This window comes from Hydractinia symbiolongicarpus, chromosome 9 (genome assembly GCF_029227915.1).
Source record: "Hydractinia symbiolongicarpus strain clone_291-10 chromosome 9, HSymV2.1, whole genome shotgun sequence".
Taxonomy (NCBI): domain Eukaryota; kingdom Metazoa; phylum Cnidaria; class Hydrozoa; order Anthoathecata; family Hydractiniidae; genus Hydractinia; species Hydractinia symbiolongicarpus.
The window spans coordinates 14,904,723-14,923,360 of record NC_079883.1 but is presented as its reverse complement, the minus strand read 5'-3'; the positions used below and the strand labels follow the sequence as shown (position 1 = coordinate 14,923,360).

Sequence of the window (18,638 nt, the reverse complement as noted above, 5' to 3'; positions counted from 1 at the left end):
AGTTTGTTAAAAAACATTTCGTCGATTGATTTTCCCCGACACAAAATTTCTTCGACCTAACAATCTTCCGGTACTAATTTTTTCAATGGTAGTTGCATCATGTATTATTTTTCTGTAAAGTAAAATCGCATATATTTCCTTGGTCTGCTAAAAAAATTTGTAATGAGCCGCCTATTTCAAAAAAGAAAAAGAAAAAAAATGGTTATTTTAAACTTCAATATATTATATCTACCTTGATAGTTTTTATTGCATATTTCATGACGGGCACAATAAAACAACTAATGTATATTTTTACAAAGTATTTTTCATACTCTACATACATTTCGTATCACTTTCAGCAAAATAATTAACAATGATACAATTTCTTCAAGTCACTGTAATCAGCGTCGGTCAGTGGTGTGCCAAATGGTGAAGCTGGATGGTACAAGCCTAAAAATATTTCAATAATCTTGCTATGAGTTTCGACTGTACATATTCAAATATTTCAAATAATAGGTTTGTATGTATCGGAACATCTAACGAATCCAGACTGTTAGTTGACTATGCACTCTAAGTTCAACTCCATGTTCTGTTAGCTCTTTGTGACACAAGCTAAAAACATTACTCTTTCTTTAACTAAAATAATCATCTTGCAGCCATATTATCAAAATTATGCTGACTTGGCTATTTTCAGGAATATTTAGGCCACGATATCTAAGGTCGTAATGCGCCTACGTGTATACTCAACTAACTCAGTCATTAAAGTACACTGCTTATCCTTAAGCTAATTAATATTTCAAGCAAGTCAACCAAGCTAGCCTGAAAACCAAATATAAATCTGCTCAGCTTCGTGTTAATGAAAAAATTCTGACGATTTCAAATTTAGAAATGCGATTGCGCCTTTTTCACTAATTACAGCAGTTTGAAAAAATCCGGGAAATTCCGGAATCTTAATTTGCTCACCCTGCCACAATACTTTCAAATTTAATGATTAATTTGATCTCGTTATCCTCTGGCTTTTAATTTCACGTTACATTTCAGCTTTTAACATTTAGAATTTGTTCATATCAGCTTATATATGAAACAAAACGTATCAAACAGTTTAATGCAGAAAATTCTGGAAATTTTTGGATTTTACCTTAGTGTCATGAATATTCCTGGAATTCTTAAATTGTCTTTGATTGTCCTAGACAGCTTACCTAAAATATGACTGGTTTCGAACATAATTGTGTTTTTATTGTTTAAACAAGTTGTTGACAGTTCGACAACATTTCTGTTGTTTTGCATGCTCATCCCAACACTTTTAGCTGCACACATGTAACTGAAAGCAACATTAAAAAGAAGTATAAGCACAAAAAATAACGTCGCAAATATAAAAAAAATGTAAGTAAGGTAGTTTCAATCAGTAGGATTACTGGTTACTTAAAATCATCAGTCAGATTCCCAGGGCTTTCTTACAATCAGAGGGCTTGCAGCGGTCGGTGCGGAACTTGTCGATAAAAAACTTGGGCAAACGCACAACATAAGATGGCAGCGCCTTAATCGTTTTTGTATAGAGATGCGGAGTTTATTAAACTGAAAGTTCAAAAATGTGTCTTGTATTATTTCTCAAAAAAGAATCTTGGTGTTAGAAAAAAAGCCCTGGGAATGAGGTTGGAAATCATGATTAAAATTTCAAAACGAAAACACTGTTTGTTTGTTTGTTTGTTTGTTTATTCGTCTTACACGCAACAATCACTCGCTCCACTTACCTGACAGGACTTCTTTTAAAACTGACGAAGTAAACATCGGCACTTGATTTGGGTACGAATTTAATGCAGGTTTTTCGCTCAATTTCTGATAAAGCAGCCTTGATATTGATTTCACCACTCGGTCCTGTATATAAGCATTATTTACACTATGTGATCAGACCGCCTATTACGGCCGCGCTACCTTTATGCTTGGTTTACATCAGTGGTTTTTTAGTTCTTACTATTTACATGTACTTTATGGGGAAAAAATTCAGTGTATTAAAAACATCTTCATCTGAGCCGTTGCTCTTTGTGGTTAGATTCATTAACCAACATTGGCGAACATCAACCTAAAGACTAGCTCAATGAGCGAGTAAAGTTATATTAAAGTCACTGGGTGTCAACTGAGCATAAGAAAATAAGGTACAGGGAAAATTAATTCCTTTGGGAAATATGATAGACCTAGTTCCCTTGGAAACCTGTTCAAATACACGTGGACACCTAAACAAACACTGGGACAACACAGTGCTATCCTACAACCTACCTTATATTTCCGATTTAGTTAAAATATGACAAGATTAATTTAACGTTTTTTAGAACTAAAAATATTTATTTATTTAGCGTTCTTATGCGCTAAACCACATTCTCGACCCCAGAGCTCTTTAAGATAGATAGACATAGGTTTCATCTCAAGCTTTGGGACGAGAATGCGCTAAATCTGGGTGTGCAATAACTAAATGCGCGAAAAAAAGATGCGTGAAATTTAAACACGCGCGAAGATTTCATGAATTAAAGTAATCAATAAAAACATCAAGCATATTGGTTGTAACAAAATTGTTTATATATACCCACCAACATGCTCTATTTTGTATGGAACTCTTCCACCTGTCCAGGGTCTGCCTCGTGGACCAGCTAAAGCACAACCAATAAACAATAGAATTAACGACAATTTGGCCATCTTTTTTTTAGTTCTTCACACCTTTACTTTGGAAAACTAGAGCTTTTTAAAGCATAAAAAAAATTGAAAAGTAAGGAGTAAATATATTGTTTACGGCAAGATATTAATGCAATAAAAAAAAGAGAGTAAGCAAATATTAATTATGGAAGAATGAAAAGAAATGATTATATTTTTGCATGTTTTCGCTGGCATTTGTGACATCAGCTGTTTTAAATAATTACATTAGTGCAAATCATGTTTACAATACTTAGGTTAAAGCCCTTTTTTAAAAGTGATGTTTTAAGATTTTATAGCATCCTTATGAATCATAGCGTCAATATTTTGTCAGTGGTAAAAAGTAAAACGGTTTGTTTATATGAAACTTACTGTTTAGATTCAGTTTCAATCATGGTAAGCTAATTGTAAGTGCTTATGGCGGGGGCACCACTAAACCTCGGGAAATTTCACCACCAGCATACATCTTCATATTTAAAAAAAATTAAAAATCCACCTCCCTTAATATGACAATGGCAAATAAAAGTTTGAAAACGCCTAATCGCGAAAGTTTATTCCCTTCGAATTGAAATAGGCTAATCGCGAAAGTTTATTCCCTCGAATTGAAAACGCCTCATCGCGAATGTTTATTCTCTCGAATTGAAAACGCCTAATCGCGAAAGTTTATTCCCTCGAATTGAAAACGCCTAATCGCGAAAGTTTATTCCCTCGAATTGAAATATGCTACTCGCGGAGGTTAATTCTCACAATTCATATTTATTCTGGAGTTTATCCCTTTTATCCTTATTGTTCAAGGTTTCGCGTAATAATTGTTAACCAATTCTGAATTCAAAATTACACAGAATTTTATAAAAACTTTACGCGCTAGTTCAGGACCTCTTTCTTGAACATATAATAATTACGTCGTCGTAAATTCCATATTTTAGCTGGATCGCGAAATTAACCCCCCTTAAAAAGTGTTACTTACCAAATACTTCGTATTTTTGGCACATAAGTTATTTTATTTTATTATATTTTTTTATTATCATTTTCATTTAATTTCGCGACATTCTACGAGGATCGCGATTCGCGAAAAAAATTATGCTCAAGTACGTTTTCTTTACGAAGAATTTTATTTCTTCTTAAAAGTGATAACTCTACAAATCTGTTGTTGGACAAAAGTTCTTGACGCACAGATTTTTCGTCACCTTTGTTGACCAAAATTTGTCACATATAGTGTATAGATAAAACTTATTTTAATGGATTCCTATAGGTCGTTTATCTATTATCTTAGTTGGTAAAGATACATAAAGGTTATTAAGTAAAGTACATTTTACACCAAAGGTATTATTTGAGAGCAATGGAAGGAGTATCCATCAGTTTTGGCGTCGTCGGAAAAATGAAAACGGATATTAACTAGTGATATATAAATAAATTCCTGAACACATGGAGCGAGCTGTTCCGGTTAGGCGAGTTAATGTTGTTTAGGGAATTCCCGGCAAAATGACCCCAATTACAGATTCAATTTTTTTTCTCGTCAACCATGATTTTTTTTTACTTAGACTAGGTTAAATTTTCAGAGAAAAATTATATTGGATCGAACGTACTCCGCATAAGCAATTCTTTTTTAATTTTTTTAATTTTTAACCTAGAATTTCTCATCGGAGTAAACACATTCACGAATTTAAATCAGTCTGCCTTGCCACGAGTCATGTGATTTCATAAATTATTATCTATTATTTTTCAGACACCAACTCTTCAGGATACCCGGAAACAATTTTCTTTTTCATTTTGAAGTCCACTGGGCAGAAAAAAATATTTCGCCACTTCTTTAATGTACTGGTAAACAAGGGATTACCATCAATGTTTAAGATAACCTGTTTGTTGCAAAACAATGTCTTCAACATTTTAGAAAAGAAAAGAAACGGAGACAATCTCTACTGGGTGGAAAAAAATAATTTAAAGCAAGTCTCATATAAACACCGGGGTTGTTGATACGTAATGTCCCAAAGTATTTGATCTGCGTTGTGTTTCTTTATAAGAATTTTCTTTTAACGTCTTACGGTTCTTGATTGGAATGTCTATACGAGCTGCTGTTTATGCATTAGACGACTTCTAAAATTTAAATATACAACGTACCAATTCAGGCCATACATAAAGAACAAAACTTCAAAGGGTGGGTGTTTTATTGCATACAATAACAGAAGGGTGGGATAGCGCGGCCATATCATACTTTTTTTGCAGCCACTTCGTATTAAGAAAGATTTTCATAACTCTTTAGTTCACTCTATTTTCACAATTTAGAAACAGCCAACTTGGAATATAGTACCGCCAAAATAGTATTTTTGGATTATATTTTTAATTAAGGGAATAGAAATTATTTAACTTTTTTAAGACTTACGGATTCATATAACTGTTTATATTTTTGCTTCGTTGGTTAGGAAGTCGGCTTCCTATGATGTAAATCGTTGCAGCACTCTTGACATATCTGCTCAATGTTTGGCTTATTACATTTTCGTGTAAAACATACTCTACGATTGTTTTGAATCCTAACGTCCGTTAATGTTTCTCATGTTTGTTTTTATTTGTTAATGTTTGTTTAAAAAGAGGATTTTTTCATTCATTTTAGAATTTATTTTATATGCCCATTTTTCACCATTGTTTGTATGGAAGAAGCAAATATTAAAAAAGAGAACATTGAATATCTGCTCGCATTTCTTGGATCCGTAGGAACCAGACAGTAGTCTCGATAATTTTAGGGAAAATTATAAGAATATATTTGGATATCACCATATCAAAAGTCTGCTCAGTGAATGCAATGTGTGTACAGAAATGACACATTTTACCTTTTTGTCAAATTTTGCTAACTGTTTTTAGTTTTTGCTAGATTATTACGATTTTGAATCTGAAATTTAAATCATATGTAATTTTAATGTTACGCTATCGTATTGTTAAAAAACGTTACAGCTTAGAACGCTAGAACAACCTGGAAGAAGCCGTAAAAACCCTAAGAACAAGTTCGAACAGGAAAGAACAACTTTGGACAGGCAAGAACAACCTGAAGACGCGTAATCTATCTGAAAAGAAAGATACTAGATTATTCTGAGCCTTGTCATGTTAGATTCGGGCCATTTCCCCTTACGTGTTTTGTCATTGAATAAAGTCATGAGACTGCGTGTACAATAACAAACCACCAACGTAAGAAGTGTCGTGGTTGTAACATCTGCCAAATAACGATAAGAAAACAAGTTGGAGCGTGAAGGTAGATTAATTTTTTATCCCCGCGAATATACAGTTGACTCTCTTTAATCCGAACCTCTATTATCCGAACCTTCCTTTAATCCGAACAAATTAAAAGTCACCGTCAATTTTCCTTAAGAAACTCTCATAATTTACTTTCTACTATCCGAATCTCTTTAATCCGAAAACCTCTATAATCCGAACAAATTAAAAGTCACCGTCAATTTTCCTTAAGAAACTCTCATAATTTACTTTCTACTATCCGAATCTCTTTAATCCGAAAACCTCTATAATCCGAACAAATTAAAAGTCACCGTCAATTTTCCTTAAGAAACTCTCATAATTTACTTTCTACTATCCGAATCTCTTTAATCCGAAAACCTCTATAATCCGAACCAATTTTCAGGTCCCTTCGGCTAAATTCACTCTATCATCCGAATTTTTAAGTGTAAATATACCATTAACACTTTCGAATGTTTTTGTTTTTCGTAATTTGAATCTCTGTCGTATTCGAAAGTTTTGATTTTGATGACAAAGAGAAATCGCAAGAAATCACAAGTCAGTGAGTTCTTTTATTTTCGTTCAAACTTACTTATTCGTTTTTATTTCTCATCTTCCTTTTTTTTGAATTCTTTTTTAAAAGAGTTCGATTTCTGTCTCCTATCTGAATTTCACCCTTGAAACCTGGAAATTCGAATTAGAGAGACTTTCTACTATCCGAATCTCTCTGTAATCCGAATAAAAAGTTATCGCCCTTGAGATTCGGATTGAGATAGTCAACCGTATTATTATTCGGCCTGAACCCTTGTTAATAGGTATAATTTCTTCAACAAAACTGCTCTCCATTTAAAAAGGATTTTTTAAACGAATGTTTCAAGAAGCCAGAAAGCAGCATAAAAAGTCACTAATGACCAAGGATATTCATAACAGCAATGTGTTCAGAAATGTATTGTTTTTGGAATAATACATGCATGCTCCACAACGACTGTACATACAGTATACGATGTGTTTTCATGAAGGGACACGCATAGACATAGGAAATACAAATCGTCTAAATTTTGTAGGTGTATAATTATCAGATAACGTTAAATAAAATTCTGCTCTTGTGCGCGACAAGCATGACACCGCGGAGCACAATTATCCTCTTTTAATCCCTGTTTCATAATCGGTTTTTAGATTAACAGGTTGTTTGCTTTAGACTTTTTCTTATGTTGTTCTAGCCAGGAGACCCAGTGTAATTTTTCTTACCACCGGGAAATCGGAGTAGTTAAGATTGGAAAAATTACGCTGGGTCTCAAACGATTTTTCTGCGGCCAAAATCTGGCCGCGCTTCTTGATTGGCTAATTCTATTGTTCTCTGCTCACGTGATTATTATCATCCTGAATATTCCAGCGAGTGGTTTAACTCACCCTAATAAACATTAGTGTTCTACAAAGTTTTTACCAAAGTCAGATTTGGCCAAGCTTGGTAAACAACTTACAGATAAATTAAAATGTCCTCTGAAGCGATTAGTCACATTGTTCGATTTAAACTCGGGGTTTCCGCTGAGTAATTCGTTCGCGTATAAGCTTTAGTTTGAGAGAAACTCATTTTATCAACTCGAAGAAGAAAGCTTAGTTAACTAGGCTAATGTTGTTCTAGCCTTTTCCCAAATTTTTTTAGATTTTCCTAATCTGTTTAAGCTGATACACCATCCATCCATCCGTGTTTTTTTTCTTTCCTTACATAAAATAATACGATTTCACAATGATATAGAATCTTATAAAGCATTGCATATATTGGTTTGTATCAGTGTTCTGCCATTGTTCGAAACCACAAAGCATGTTACACGTGTCTTATTAACTTGAGTACCAATCTTGATTTCCTTCAAGACTACCTTGTCATGCATGAGTTCTATTGATATCATGTCAGTTTCATAACGCTCGAAATTGAAAACTTGAAACGCACAAACATTTAATAAAATACACAAAAGAGCAATGTGTCTGTTTTTTACGAAACTGTGGGAAAAGTATGGAAGAAAAGTTTTTGTTTTGGCTTCAAGTTTGGCTTTTTAACTCCGCAGGTATTCTTATTCTTTCCTGGAATACACATAGTGGATTTTATTTTGACACATGGCAATCATATAGTTATTATTAGGGTATTTTTCATGTTTTTAAGTCTCCTTCCAAACAGGAAAAAGATTTTCATATTATATTAGCAGAATATTGAATCAAAATGCAGTTTTATTTTTGTTAAATTCCGTTCTGCTTTTTTTATTTGAGAATCATTCTTGAGAAATAATTTTCAAGGGAGACTCCCTTTTCAGTACCAGACAACTGCCCCACCCCTGATTGTCTCTCAGGCAATCGACCCAATTCTCCCCTGTATCACTTGTTTTATAGGCAACCCTCACCCAGGGTAGCTCTCCTATGAGAATCTCGTCCTCCTTGACTTACTCCAACTAAAATGCGCGTTTTTTTTTTACTTAAGGGAAATAAATTTTTCAACTTCGTTCCTAGGGCATTTTGCCTTGAATAACTTGTTGGCCGCTCAGGGGCAACTAGACCTTGGACTAGGTTGAATTTTTGCGAATTTTGCAATTTTTCGTGCTTCTGTTTTGAACTTTTACTTTAAGGGAAGAAATTTTCGTAAGAATGAAGTCACGGATTTGATAGTTTTGCAATTTTAACAAAAATCAAATTTTATACTAAATTATTATAGAATGATTATCCTTCTTTTTATGGTTATCTTTCGCAGTTAGGCGTGTTTTGCGGGAAAAAGTTTTTCCACGCAAAAGTTTCTTCTTTTTAAGCAATCAAAATAGTGTCAAATAATTTAACATCAAATTTTAATGTTAGTTAACCAACCCACAAAAGTTATTCCTTTGAAACACATTAAACTCTCAAGGCGGCTAACTTTTATTCTTGCAAAAATTTCTTAGAAAACGTACCTGAGAAACTAAATTTTGAAAATTTAAGTATCGTTTTAGTCCTGGGAAAGCTTCTTCCCATAAGTATGTAATGTATGTCATCTAACCAGTCCAAATTATCTCGTGTTTTTTAGTAGCAGGAATGCCACCGACTGTTTGGATGTTTTATCAAATTTTCTGGTTTTGTGTTCGGATTAAATGACCTAAAGCTAAAACACCCACCATTTTTAATTGTAAAGTAGCTAAGTTGTCGTTAAAGTTTAAAAAATAATTGGAACCCAACATTTATCCCACTGTGAAAGTATTACAAGCTACTGAGACTGTTCTTGCATTTGTACCCAGAATATCTGTTGTCTACCTGTCATTGTATCAACAAACTTTAAACTTTCACCCAAGTTTACCATCAAAGGTGTAACAACCTAAGTACACTCAACATGAGAGAAACTGAGCTCACCATCTGAAAATTTGTTAGCAACTAACCTTAGCTAACTATGTCGTTACTTTCACTTTATAGATAGGTAGCCACAATAACCCATGAGGTTGAAAATGTAACACAAAGCATTAATGTTGGCTAAGAAAAAAGAATTTTGTACTAAAATGAATGAAAACTTCAGCTAATAGACCAACATGAATGTTAGTTTTCTAGGCTGCTTCTGACGATGTAGCTACGTTTATAGCCAGAATCTTAAACTTTGTTTTTTTCTGAGATTTTTGCATGACTAGAAAACGCAATGAGATCTCTAAACATCAACCCTACAACATCCAAGATGGCTGAATTACTAATGTCGGAACGTTGAAAATTTTAACAACAAATCCAAAGAGCTTTAGTACCTGATTGGTCTTCTATTTAAAAACCCGCTCTTGATTGGTCCTTGTCCATGTGATAGTGGGTCGCTGTATCGTGCGTAGTTTAACAGGATCCAACTTTGCGTTACAAATAGACAGACAGGCGACGGGTATTATTAATATGGAGAGTAGTCGGTAATCCGTGGAAAAATCCACTGGTTCATCTGTCAACGTAACATATTACTCTGCAGGGAGCCGAAACAAAACTGCGCGTAGATATTTTGAAAAGAATGCAGCTATTGACAACCACAAAAATTTCCAAAACTTTTTTAAAAAATTTTTTTTAAATCATACTGCGTAGACATAAACTTGCACACCTCTGTGTGAACGAAGCGTGATAAGACAATACAAGTGTTCAACTCCATACAGTGTCGTTTGATATCAGACCCGCCGGAGCGTACCTTACTTTAAGCGGAAAAACAAACGATAAAAACATTTGCTATCAACCTCGTTTCGAGTCTGTCAGAGATAAAAAATGAGTCACGTGAACTAAATTGATTAACGGCTTTATAAATTAAGTCAAAAAGTTTAGTTTGTTTTGTAATTTTAATAAAAAAAAGCTTTCTTTTTGCAGACAAATTAAAACTAATCAATTATTTCCTGTCTGTTAACTCCGTCTAACAGAACATTACACTACGTTGTGAGATTTATTCTATCTGATGTATCGAGAAAAGTGTCTCCATCTCCGCAGTTAACATATTTGCCAGCCCGTATAAAGCGGAAATAGTAGATAAATTTTTTTTTTTTTATCAGAAATCAGTTATTTTTGTAATTAAAGAAAAGAAAAAAATAAGGATTTTAAACAAACTAAAGACTAATATTTGCTTTAATTCGATCCGGGCTATCAAAGATTTTTAAGACCAATGTTTTAGGATTGAAATTTAGCAACAGATTAAGTTACAATCACGAAGTTGTTAGCAGAAAAACAATAATTTTATCGATAGATTAGTATACCAACAAAAAAGTTACTTATTGAGCCTGCGCTAAATTAAAATAATAAGAACTAACAACTTAATACCATATCCCCTGAAGTGCACCTTTCCTTAAAAAACATAGAGATATAAGTACGAAGTTCTTTCATATTATCCATGTATGAGTTTTTCTTAATCCATGGATGAAAAAGTCATCAACTGTGTACGATCAAGCGAGGTTGGGGGTAAAGACGTTTGGCAGTTTTATAAACACACAAAACAAATTCACTTGATGAAAATAGATCCTTCGAGAGACAATCTACCTAGGTTAAAAAACAATTTTGATAATTTTGTGGTGATAGAAAAACACAAAGTTCGTTGTTAGACAGACAGATTGAGACTAGGTGCTTAAATGTGTTCCTAAAATATAACTTTAATTAGCTATATGTAGCCTTGTGACTGAGCGAATAACAATCAAACATTAAATCTTCTAAAATAATATCATCAAGTATAACAAACAGTAAAAAAAATAATTTTAACAAATTTGTAAATACAATATATGGTAACTTTTTTACTCTGTAAACCCTACGCCGATTCATCTTTTTCTTTAAACAACTATTATTTCTGTATGTTTTTTTCTGCTAACTAAACGTGAACAAAATCTTGTCTCTTTTAAAATTGTCGTTGTTTTGGATAAAAAGGTGGGTGGGTGGGTGACGTGGGTGGTTCGTAATGTGTGTTGTTATGAGATATGAACAGTAATTTTTAAGCCACAAATTCTTTAGCAGGTTTAGAATTTATTTTTTTTTGGTTGATAAAATACAGTCCAGGTCAGTGAAGCAGAAGAAAACTTATTGTACACGTATTTCGTAAGAATGTCGTTTCATGAATCTATTTTCAATATTTCTGTTCCAATGTTAACATTTGTCGACCTGACTTATACCACGTCTTTTCAAAGACGAATTTAATAACGTTATCTCGATTTTTCCTTTATATTTGCTAATATTTTTTTTAATAATGTCTGTTTTTATTTATTTGGTGAGGCTGAGAGCATGTTTTTAATTTTGTTGCTTTTAAGGCTTAATGTTTAATAAGAAGATGTGTAGCACTATTCCAAGTTTTTGTGTTTTTATTGCATTCTTTATTCTTCATTCTTCATAAACTATATTAACTTTTCGTTAAAAAAAGCTTAGAACTTTCGAAATTGCGAAATTTTTAAGGTTTTTGCTTCAAAGTGTATTCGCCTGCTGGGGTCGTTCTACATTTTGTCATAAAAACATGCACAGCTGTGAAAGAGTTACAAAAGATAATCATTTCACACAACACGCTGCCACTCTTCTTTGATTTGATTCGCCCATTTTTTGAAGAAAGAATATGAAAAATTCTTGTTAAAATTAAGTTTGTGCAAATTCTTCTGGTGAATTTCAGAAGTACAAACTCCGTAATAAGAAATCGACAGAAAGCTTTTTGTTTTATTTATCTATTTATCGCTCCAAAGGGATGCATGTCTGCAAACTGAAACACAAATAATATACAACAGAGATAAATAAATATATTTAGCAGCTATTATACAATAAGTGATTTAATAATGACGTAATTATTTGTGAATACAACCGAACAAAAATATTTTATTATATACTTATAATAGAACTTAATGACGATATAGTGAAATTTTGTTTTTTAAATCACGAGATAAACAATGTTTTTGTTTCAATTTCAAAGGAGAAAGTGATAAAATGTTGTTTCATTTTAAGAACGAATGTACTTTTTTGTAAAAAAAAATTATTGTTTGTCATATTCCATATACATACAAAACAAAAGATTATTTTCAAAATTTCAGCCATTTTTAACACGGGCAATAAGGAGTGTATTTGTGCGCCGTTACAACGTGTCGATAACTATCGCTGTATCTTGCAACAGGGGCGAGAGGGAGGACAGGTGTTCTTTCGTCAAATATTTTACTCATATATCGCACAGGTGTGTTTCTTGTTTGATGAGCACAACATGAGCATTTAGTCGCGTTTCTTTGTTCGTAAGACGATTGCCATTCGTAGCTACTCATGCGTGCTCGTTCGTATGTTTCAGAGTATGTGTGATATGGGATACTTCGTACGGGTGAACGCATGGTTTGGTGATATTGATTGCATGGGAAATTTGAGAATGAAACGTGTTGATACGGACTAACTTTTTTAGGTGGGGGAATGTCTTCAGATTTATTGTCTAAAATATCAACAATATTGAATGATTTTGTTTTCGGGGGAGACAGTTCTTTTTTATGAAAGGTAGAATTGTTTGGTTTGTCCGTGAAAGTTTCTTTTTGTTTCAATGTTTGTGGAAAATATGTTGTCGGGAACAAGAATCTGGAATTAGTTTCGCGTGTCCAGTTACAACTTTTCTCCTCAAATGCATTCTTATCGAAGTCCTTTTCGTCCTCTTTGGATAAAAATCGTCGTTTTCTTCTCAGAAAGCTACCATCTTGAAACATCTTCTCGCAATCAGCATGCAATGTCCAGTAATTTCCTTTTCCACCGTGCTCCGAGGTTTTCGATACTTTTACGAAACAATCATTAAACGATAGATTATGTCGTAAAGAATTTTGCCAGCGTGTACTGTTTTTTCGATAGAATGGGAAATTATCCATGATAAATTTATATATTTGACTTAAAGTCATCATCTTGACTGGCGAACTGTGGATAGCCATGGCGCACAATGCAACGTAACTGTATGGAGGTTTATCGTCTCCATATGTGCTTTTTCTTGGGCGTGGCATCCTGTTGTTTAGGTAAAATAACTATTACTTAGAGTTGTCACTTTTTTACCCAAGCGCTTGCTACAACACCAAATTTCACTAACAAAAAAATTGTTAATTTTTCCCAATGTACACTTTCAACTTTTAAACTAGACTGTTATAATAAGAAATGGTAGCAGGAGAGTGTGTCTTTCGTCTCCACAAGACTTCAACTAATGTGTAAAAGCAGTGTTTGTTTTTAAGTTTTGTTGAGCACGCTAATCCTGTGAACAATTAGAAGTCGTCGATGTGTCGAATCAATGTAATCACTTTTTGTTGTTATCTAGAAAATATAAAAAATTACTGTTGTTATTACAAAAAGGTTAAAATATACAAATAAACAAATATACAAGTAAATAAAAAACAAACAAAGTTTTTTTAAGAAAGATGTAATATTGTCCGTTTAGTTGTGTCCTAATATATAAAACTATACATGATGTATTTTTTCGTCAACATGGGCTCTGTTGGGCTCCGTATCAACCTATCATCTTTTTTTAATAAACACCACAGACAAACAACTAACATTATTTATTCTCTTGAATATATATTTTTAACTCTCGTGTACCGGTTTTTTTAAACAGTGTAATCTTATCCCATTACTAATAATTATAGAATAAATTAAATAGTATTCAATTTATATAGCTATATCTCATCCGCGATTTCTTAGTTTTGTAGATACAAGGAAACGGTTTCTTTTTGTGTTTCCTCTGTAAGTGCTGTTACCACAATGAGGAACAAGCGAATAATACTTTGTTTTTAAACAGGGAAATGTAACGCTTCTTAAAAAAATGCCGAATGTTCTTAACTTCAAAGAAAGAAGAAAAAGAATTTTGTCGAATATGATATTTGAAAGTTTTTCGGTTGATTTAACATCATGAAAATGTGTAAGTTTTTAAGTGACAATGGATTTAACTGAATGTATAGTTGTAAACTTGTTAATGAATCTAATTCAAATTGGGTGCGCGCCATCTTTCATTTTATTCTTTAGAATGTTGTTCACACGAACGAAATTACTTGATTCGTATTTATATCTATTAATAAATTATATCGATGCGCATGCGTCAGAGATAATATATCCAATAGTAACGTTGAACGTTCCACTAGTATGCATTGGTTTGAATGAAAAGTTGCGAAGGCGACATAAATAAGTAAAAGCGTGAATAGATTACACTTTCTCACTTATGTCTGTATGAACGTGTCAATGTCGACTATGGTTTTAATGGCGGAATCCATCATAAAAAACTCAACTACACTAACAATTAAACATAAAAGAAAAAATCAACATTCTGTAACCGATTAAACTTTCTGTTTGTTAAAGCCCGTCGCCAACACCTACATGTATACTAAAAAATAATGTTCTATATGATACTTTTGTTTCTCCCGCCTATTCCCTGTGTAGTTAGATCACCGTTTATTCAAAAGCTGTCCCTTTAGAAAGCCGTGAGTAAATAAACACGCTTCCAAAAATAAGATAGCTAACTAGTCTACTAAGGAGAAAGAATGAACGATTAAATACTAGGTTACAAACCTTAGCCTGTAAAAAAATAGGGTGTCTTTTTGAACCACTATATTTTTCTTGTAATGAACTAAGCCCACAGTTGTTTTGTTTTTGGCAAAGATAAACTTGCTACGGGTGTCGTACTTTCACTTCCTTAAGGGAAATAGACAAATCTTTTACCCAGGGTTAACCTTTGAAATTGAATTTGTAAACAAAATAAAATCTTCAGAAAGTAAAAAAAATACCAAATACACTTTTTTCATCAGACTAGTGAGGCTGATAATGACTGAAACGTAAAAATAAAATAAAAACAATGGCTAGAATCTTACTAATTTTTTTCCGAAAAAAAAACGAAAATGGAGGATATCTTTCAAGACAGAAAATTTACATAAAATCAATTGTTGTGGATTTGTAAAGCTTGCAGATATTTTGTAAAAATATTTTGTAAGAAGTATAATAATCCCAAACCTTCAAAACTATTAACTGTGTAACCAAGTGAGAATGAATCATTCGGTTTCAATTAGCAGCTAAAAGCAATTACTAAAGTTAAAAGGAAAATAAACATATACTCATTTACCAACAGACACTGCTTCCGCATATTTATACTATAAATGTTTATTGAACTTTGAGCTTGATTATTTTTCTTCCTCTATCTTTAAATTTTTTCAAATTGTTTCAAACCTCGAATTTCTTATAGGTTATATTTTTTGAAAGAACAGTATTCAACAACGTAAAACAATCCTCTGTAAAATGTAATAATATTAAATTCTTGTTCATAACTTACCGGCCAGAAAGACAAATAATTTACCTTAGAGGAAAGCTTCATTCATCTTAAAAAAGGAAAACAAGGTTCGCAAAGTAGTAATTGAAAATTATGCTGTTAAGAACAGTTAGTATGCCAGAAAGTTGTCAGGTGAATTTAAAATTCATTACTGAAATATTGGAAATAATGATGTTATCGGCAAAAGCCAAAACAATCTGGAAGAATGGTCAACACATGTCGAAGTCGAAACAGAGATGCTCTTAAAAATGCTTAAAAATCATGAAATTGTCAGTTGTTCAAAGAACGCAAGAAATTGGCACGCTACCTATTTTAAAATATTCGAAATGGTTGAATACAAATGTGCACGCCCTAGCTATACAAGGAATGCTATAATTTTCAGTAAAAATTAGTTCTGAGATTTTGAGTATATTCTCTGAATGTTCCTCTTTTTTTAGTTCTGAAACAAAGTATTTTATTCTGAAGGCAATTTATTAAAAATAATGGAGTAAAAAATTCTAGTGACAGCTAGAAAAAAATATTATTTTTCAAACGCATTTGTTTAAATGTGACTGAACAATCGGTAATTTCAAAGCAATACGCAATTCCTTATATCTAAGTTGGCTATCAATATAATCGGTCAAGTCATATCGTAGATTGTCCAACATTATACGATAGCATGAAGTTTACCGTTAAAAACGATATTAGCTACGTTACAAAAACATTGTATTTCTTTTCATAAGCGTCTTTATTGTTCATTTTTATTGCTTTCTTTAAAGCTATTAAACTTGTTTGTTAAACATGGGATTGTGTAAACCGAAAAGCAATTGAGGCAGTCGCCATGACAATTCCAAAGAAGAAAAGTGATAAAATAGACTTTAAAAGTTCCTTCTGCGTTAAAACTGCACTAACGGTTGGTAAAATGAACAAAAATAAAGATGGACCAATCTAAATTCTTCCCCAATCGCCAAAATAACTTTAAAAAACAAGTTTTTAGTGTCCCTACCCCAATCAGAGTATACAGAGGAGAAATAACAACAAACAAAAACATCAATTGCAACAACAACCACAACAAAAACATTACCAAATGACTGACTCAACTAAATTATGTTACCAAACAAGCCTCTGTTGAAGAAGCTTTCAAAATTAAAAATACGTTACCATTAAGATGTCCTTGTTTTATGAAATTTAAAACGACCAGAAAGTTTTTTGCTAGCGTTCTTGTTTATTAATTTATTTACTTGTTTGTTTGTTTCTATATAGTATTAATTTGTTTATTTACTTGCGTAAGAAAACCATACCTTTGTAATCATCCCAAAGCTAAATCTTCAAATGTTAAGACAGTGAAAGTAATACAAACAGCAGTAGAGGCAACTTTGAGACCATGAATGGGTGAAGATATTTGTTAAAAGCTGTGAATGATTACAGACTGATTTCAACGCGTTCTGGGTACCAGTACACTCGTGAAAGCCTTGTTAAAATAACACGTGATCAACCTCGTTTCCATACCTCTTTACCTATGTTTTTTGAAAGCTTGTACGCTTAGAACATGCTAGGAACAGGAACGTGTTATATCTTATACTTTTTAAATTATTTCTGTTATCAATAAATAACAAAGGGCAGAATATCCAGAATAAAATACATGGTACTCATATAAGTAGAAATGGCCTGGAAACTAGGTGGGTTATTGTATTAAAGTAGCACTGACGCAAGCTTGAGCATTCTTTCAAAAAAAGACACATATTTGATTTTGTTTTGACAAAATATTCCTAAAATGCTGTTTATTTTTAAAGTAAACTCTTTTATTTATAAGCAATATTTCTATTTTGATCTCGCTGAATTCTTCAACTTTGTTCGTTACAAAAATGTATTTAACCTGCTATGTATTCTTTAAATATAATCACATATCTACTACATGGGGAAGGACCTGTCTAAGTAGGTTTAACTGCCACTAATTCAGTTAGCACAAAAAAGTTGACTTGTTTTAAACAACTGTTTGCAATAAATTTTTTAATTATTCTTTAGAAGCGATAGAGAGAAGGGAAGAAAAAGGTGTAATTTATACCACTAGTAATAGATTTCACAAAATCTGCTCATTCATTCAGAAAAGTGTTTGTTGTTGGTGGACCCAGGTGTTCCTGTTCTTTAAAAAATTAAGAGATCTATATTTTAGTATAGAAATGCGGAAAAATTTTGACCTGTCGAAAGAATGTTTTTTAAAAAAAATCTTGTTAAAAGAATTAACACCAAGACGTAATTATACGCGCCATGTCATTCAACTAATGACAAGTATTGCGTTAATTTCATGATTGCAACATTAATAAAAAAATTCTGCTAGTGGTAGCGGTACTCATAATGAAAGTAATTGCTGAAAAACTATGCGTTGCCAAAAAACTACTAATCATGTTGAAATTCGTGGTAAAATAAAATTTATTATATGGTAATTACTGACTACATTATGGTTTAGTTAAAGAGGTGTATTATAAGTTTTAACCCTTTTTAACACTAAAAATGTTTCTTTCTCTATTTTTTGGTTAAAAAATATTTTTTTAAAACTTCAAGAACTAAAAAACAGTATAGTTGCACGGCGTTTTAAATCGTTAAAAATAAAAAATATAAAAAGATTCCTCCAAATTACATTTTATAGGTTAATTTGGTGATAATGTTATATGGAGTTGGACCGGCTAATAATTTCTCAAATTTCAAATGTGATTACATTAAATATTTAGACATTTCGCGAAGCACAATAAAGCTAACTTAATTAATTCGCGAAATTTTGTAGCTATCAGCAAAACAAAAAATTTATTTACGAAATATTTTGCCCGCGAAATTTAATAGCTTTAGAGGTACAATAATCACCCTGCACGAGGCGAGAAAATTAGAAGAATCTAATTTCACAAGAACTTAGTACAACCAACCTTGTCCCAATGATAAACATGATCTTGACCTATAAATACATTTTTCTCAATATGCTGGTCACTTCTTGTCACAAGAGAATTAAAACATCTTCACAAATATTTTTATTCTTTTATATATATTCTATATT

The 18,638-nt window shown here is 32.4% G+C and overlaps 2 protein-coding genes across 2 annotated transcripts; both read right to left on the bottom strand.

The window, feature by feature from the left end:
• Positions 1–284: 284 nt before the first annotated feature.
• LOC130657998 (astacin-like) lies at positions 285–2,735 on the bottom strand. Its single transcript, XM_057461019.1, has 4 exons — positions 2,562–2,735; positions 1,731–1,854; positions 1,179–1,300; positions 285–429 (listed from the first exon to the last, which is right to left on the bottom strand). The coding sequence occupies exons 1-4, from the start codon at positions 2,665–2,667 to the stop codon at positions 347–349; spliced, it is 435 nt and encodes a 144-aa protein (XP_057317002.1). The 5' UTR covers positions 2,668–2,735; the 3' UTR covers positions 285–346.
• A 9,186-nt stretch (positions 2,736–11,921) lies between these two features.
• On the bottom strand, positions 11,922–14,235 carry LOC130656877 (defective pharyngeal development protein 4-like). Its single transcript, XM_057459819.1, has one exon. It carries the CDS (start codon positions 13,314–13,316, stop codon positions 12,393–12,395), a length of 924 nt encoding a protein of 307 aa, XP_057315802.1. The 5' UTR covers positions 13,317–14,235; the 3' UTR covers positions 11,922–12,392.
• Between the last annotated feature and the right edge of the window lie 4,403 nt (positions 14,236–18,638).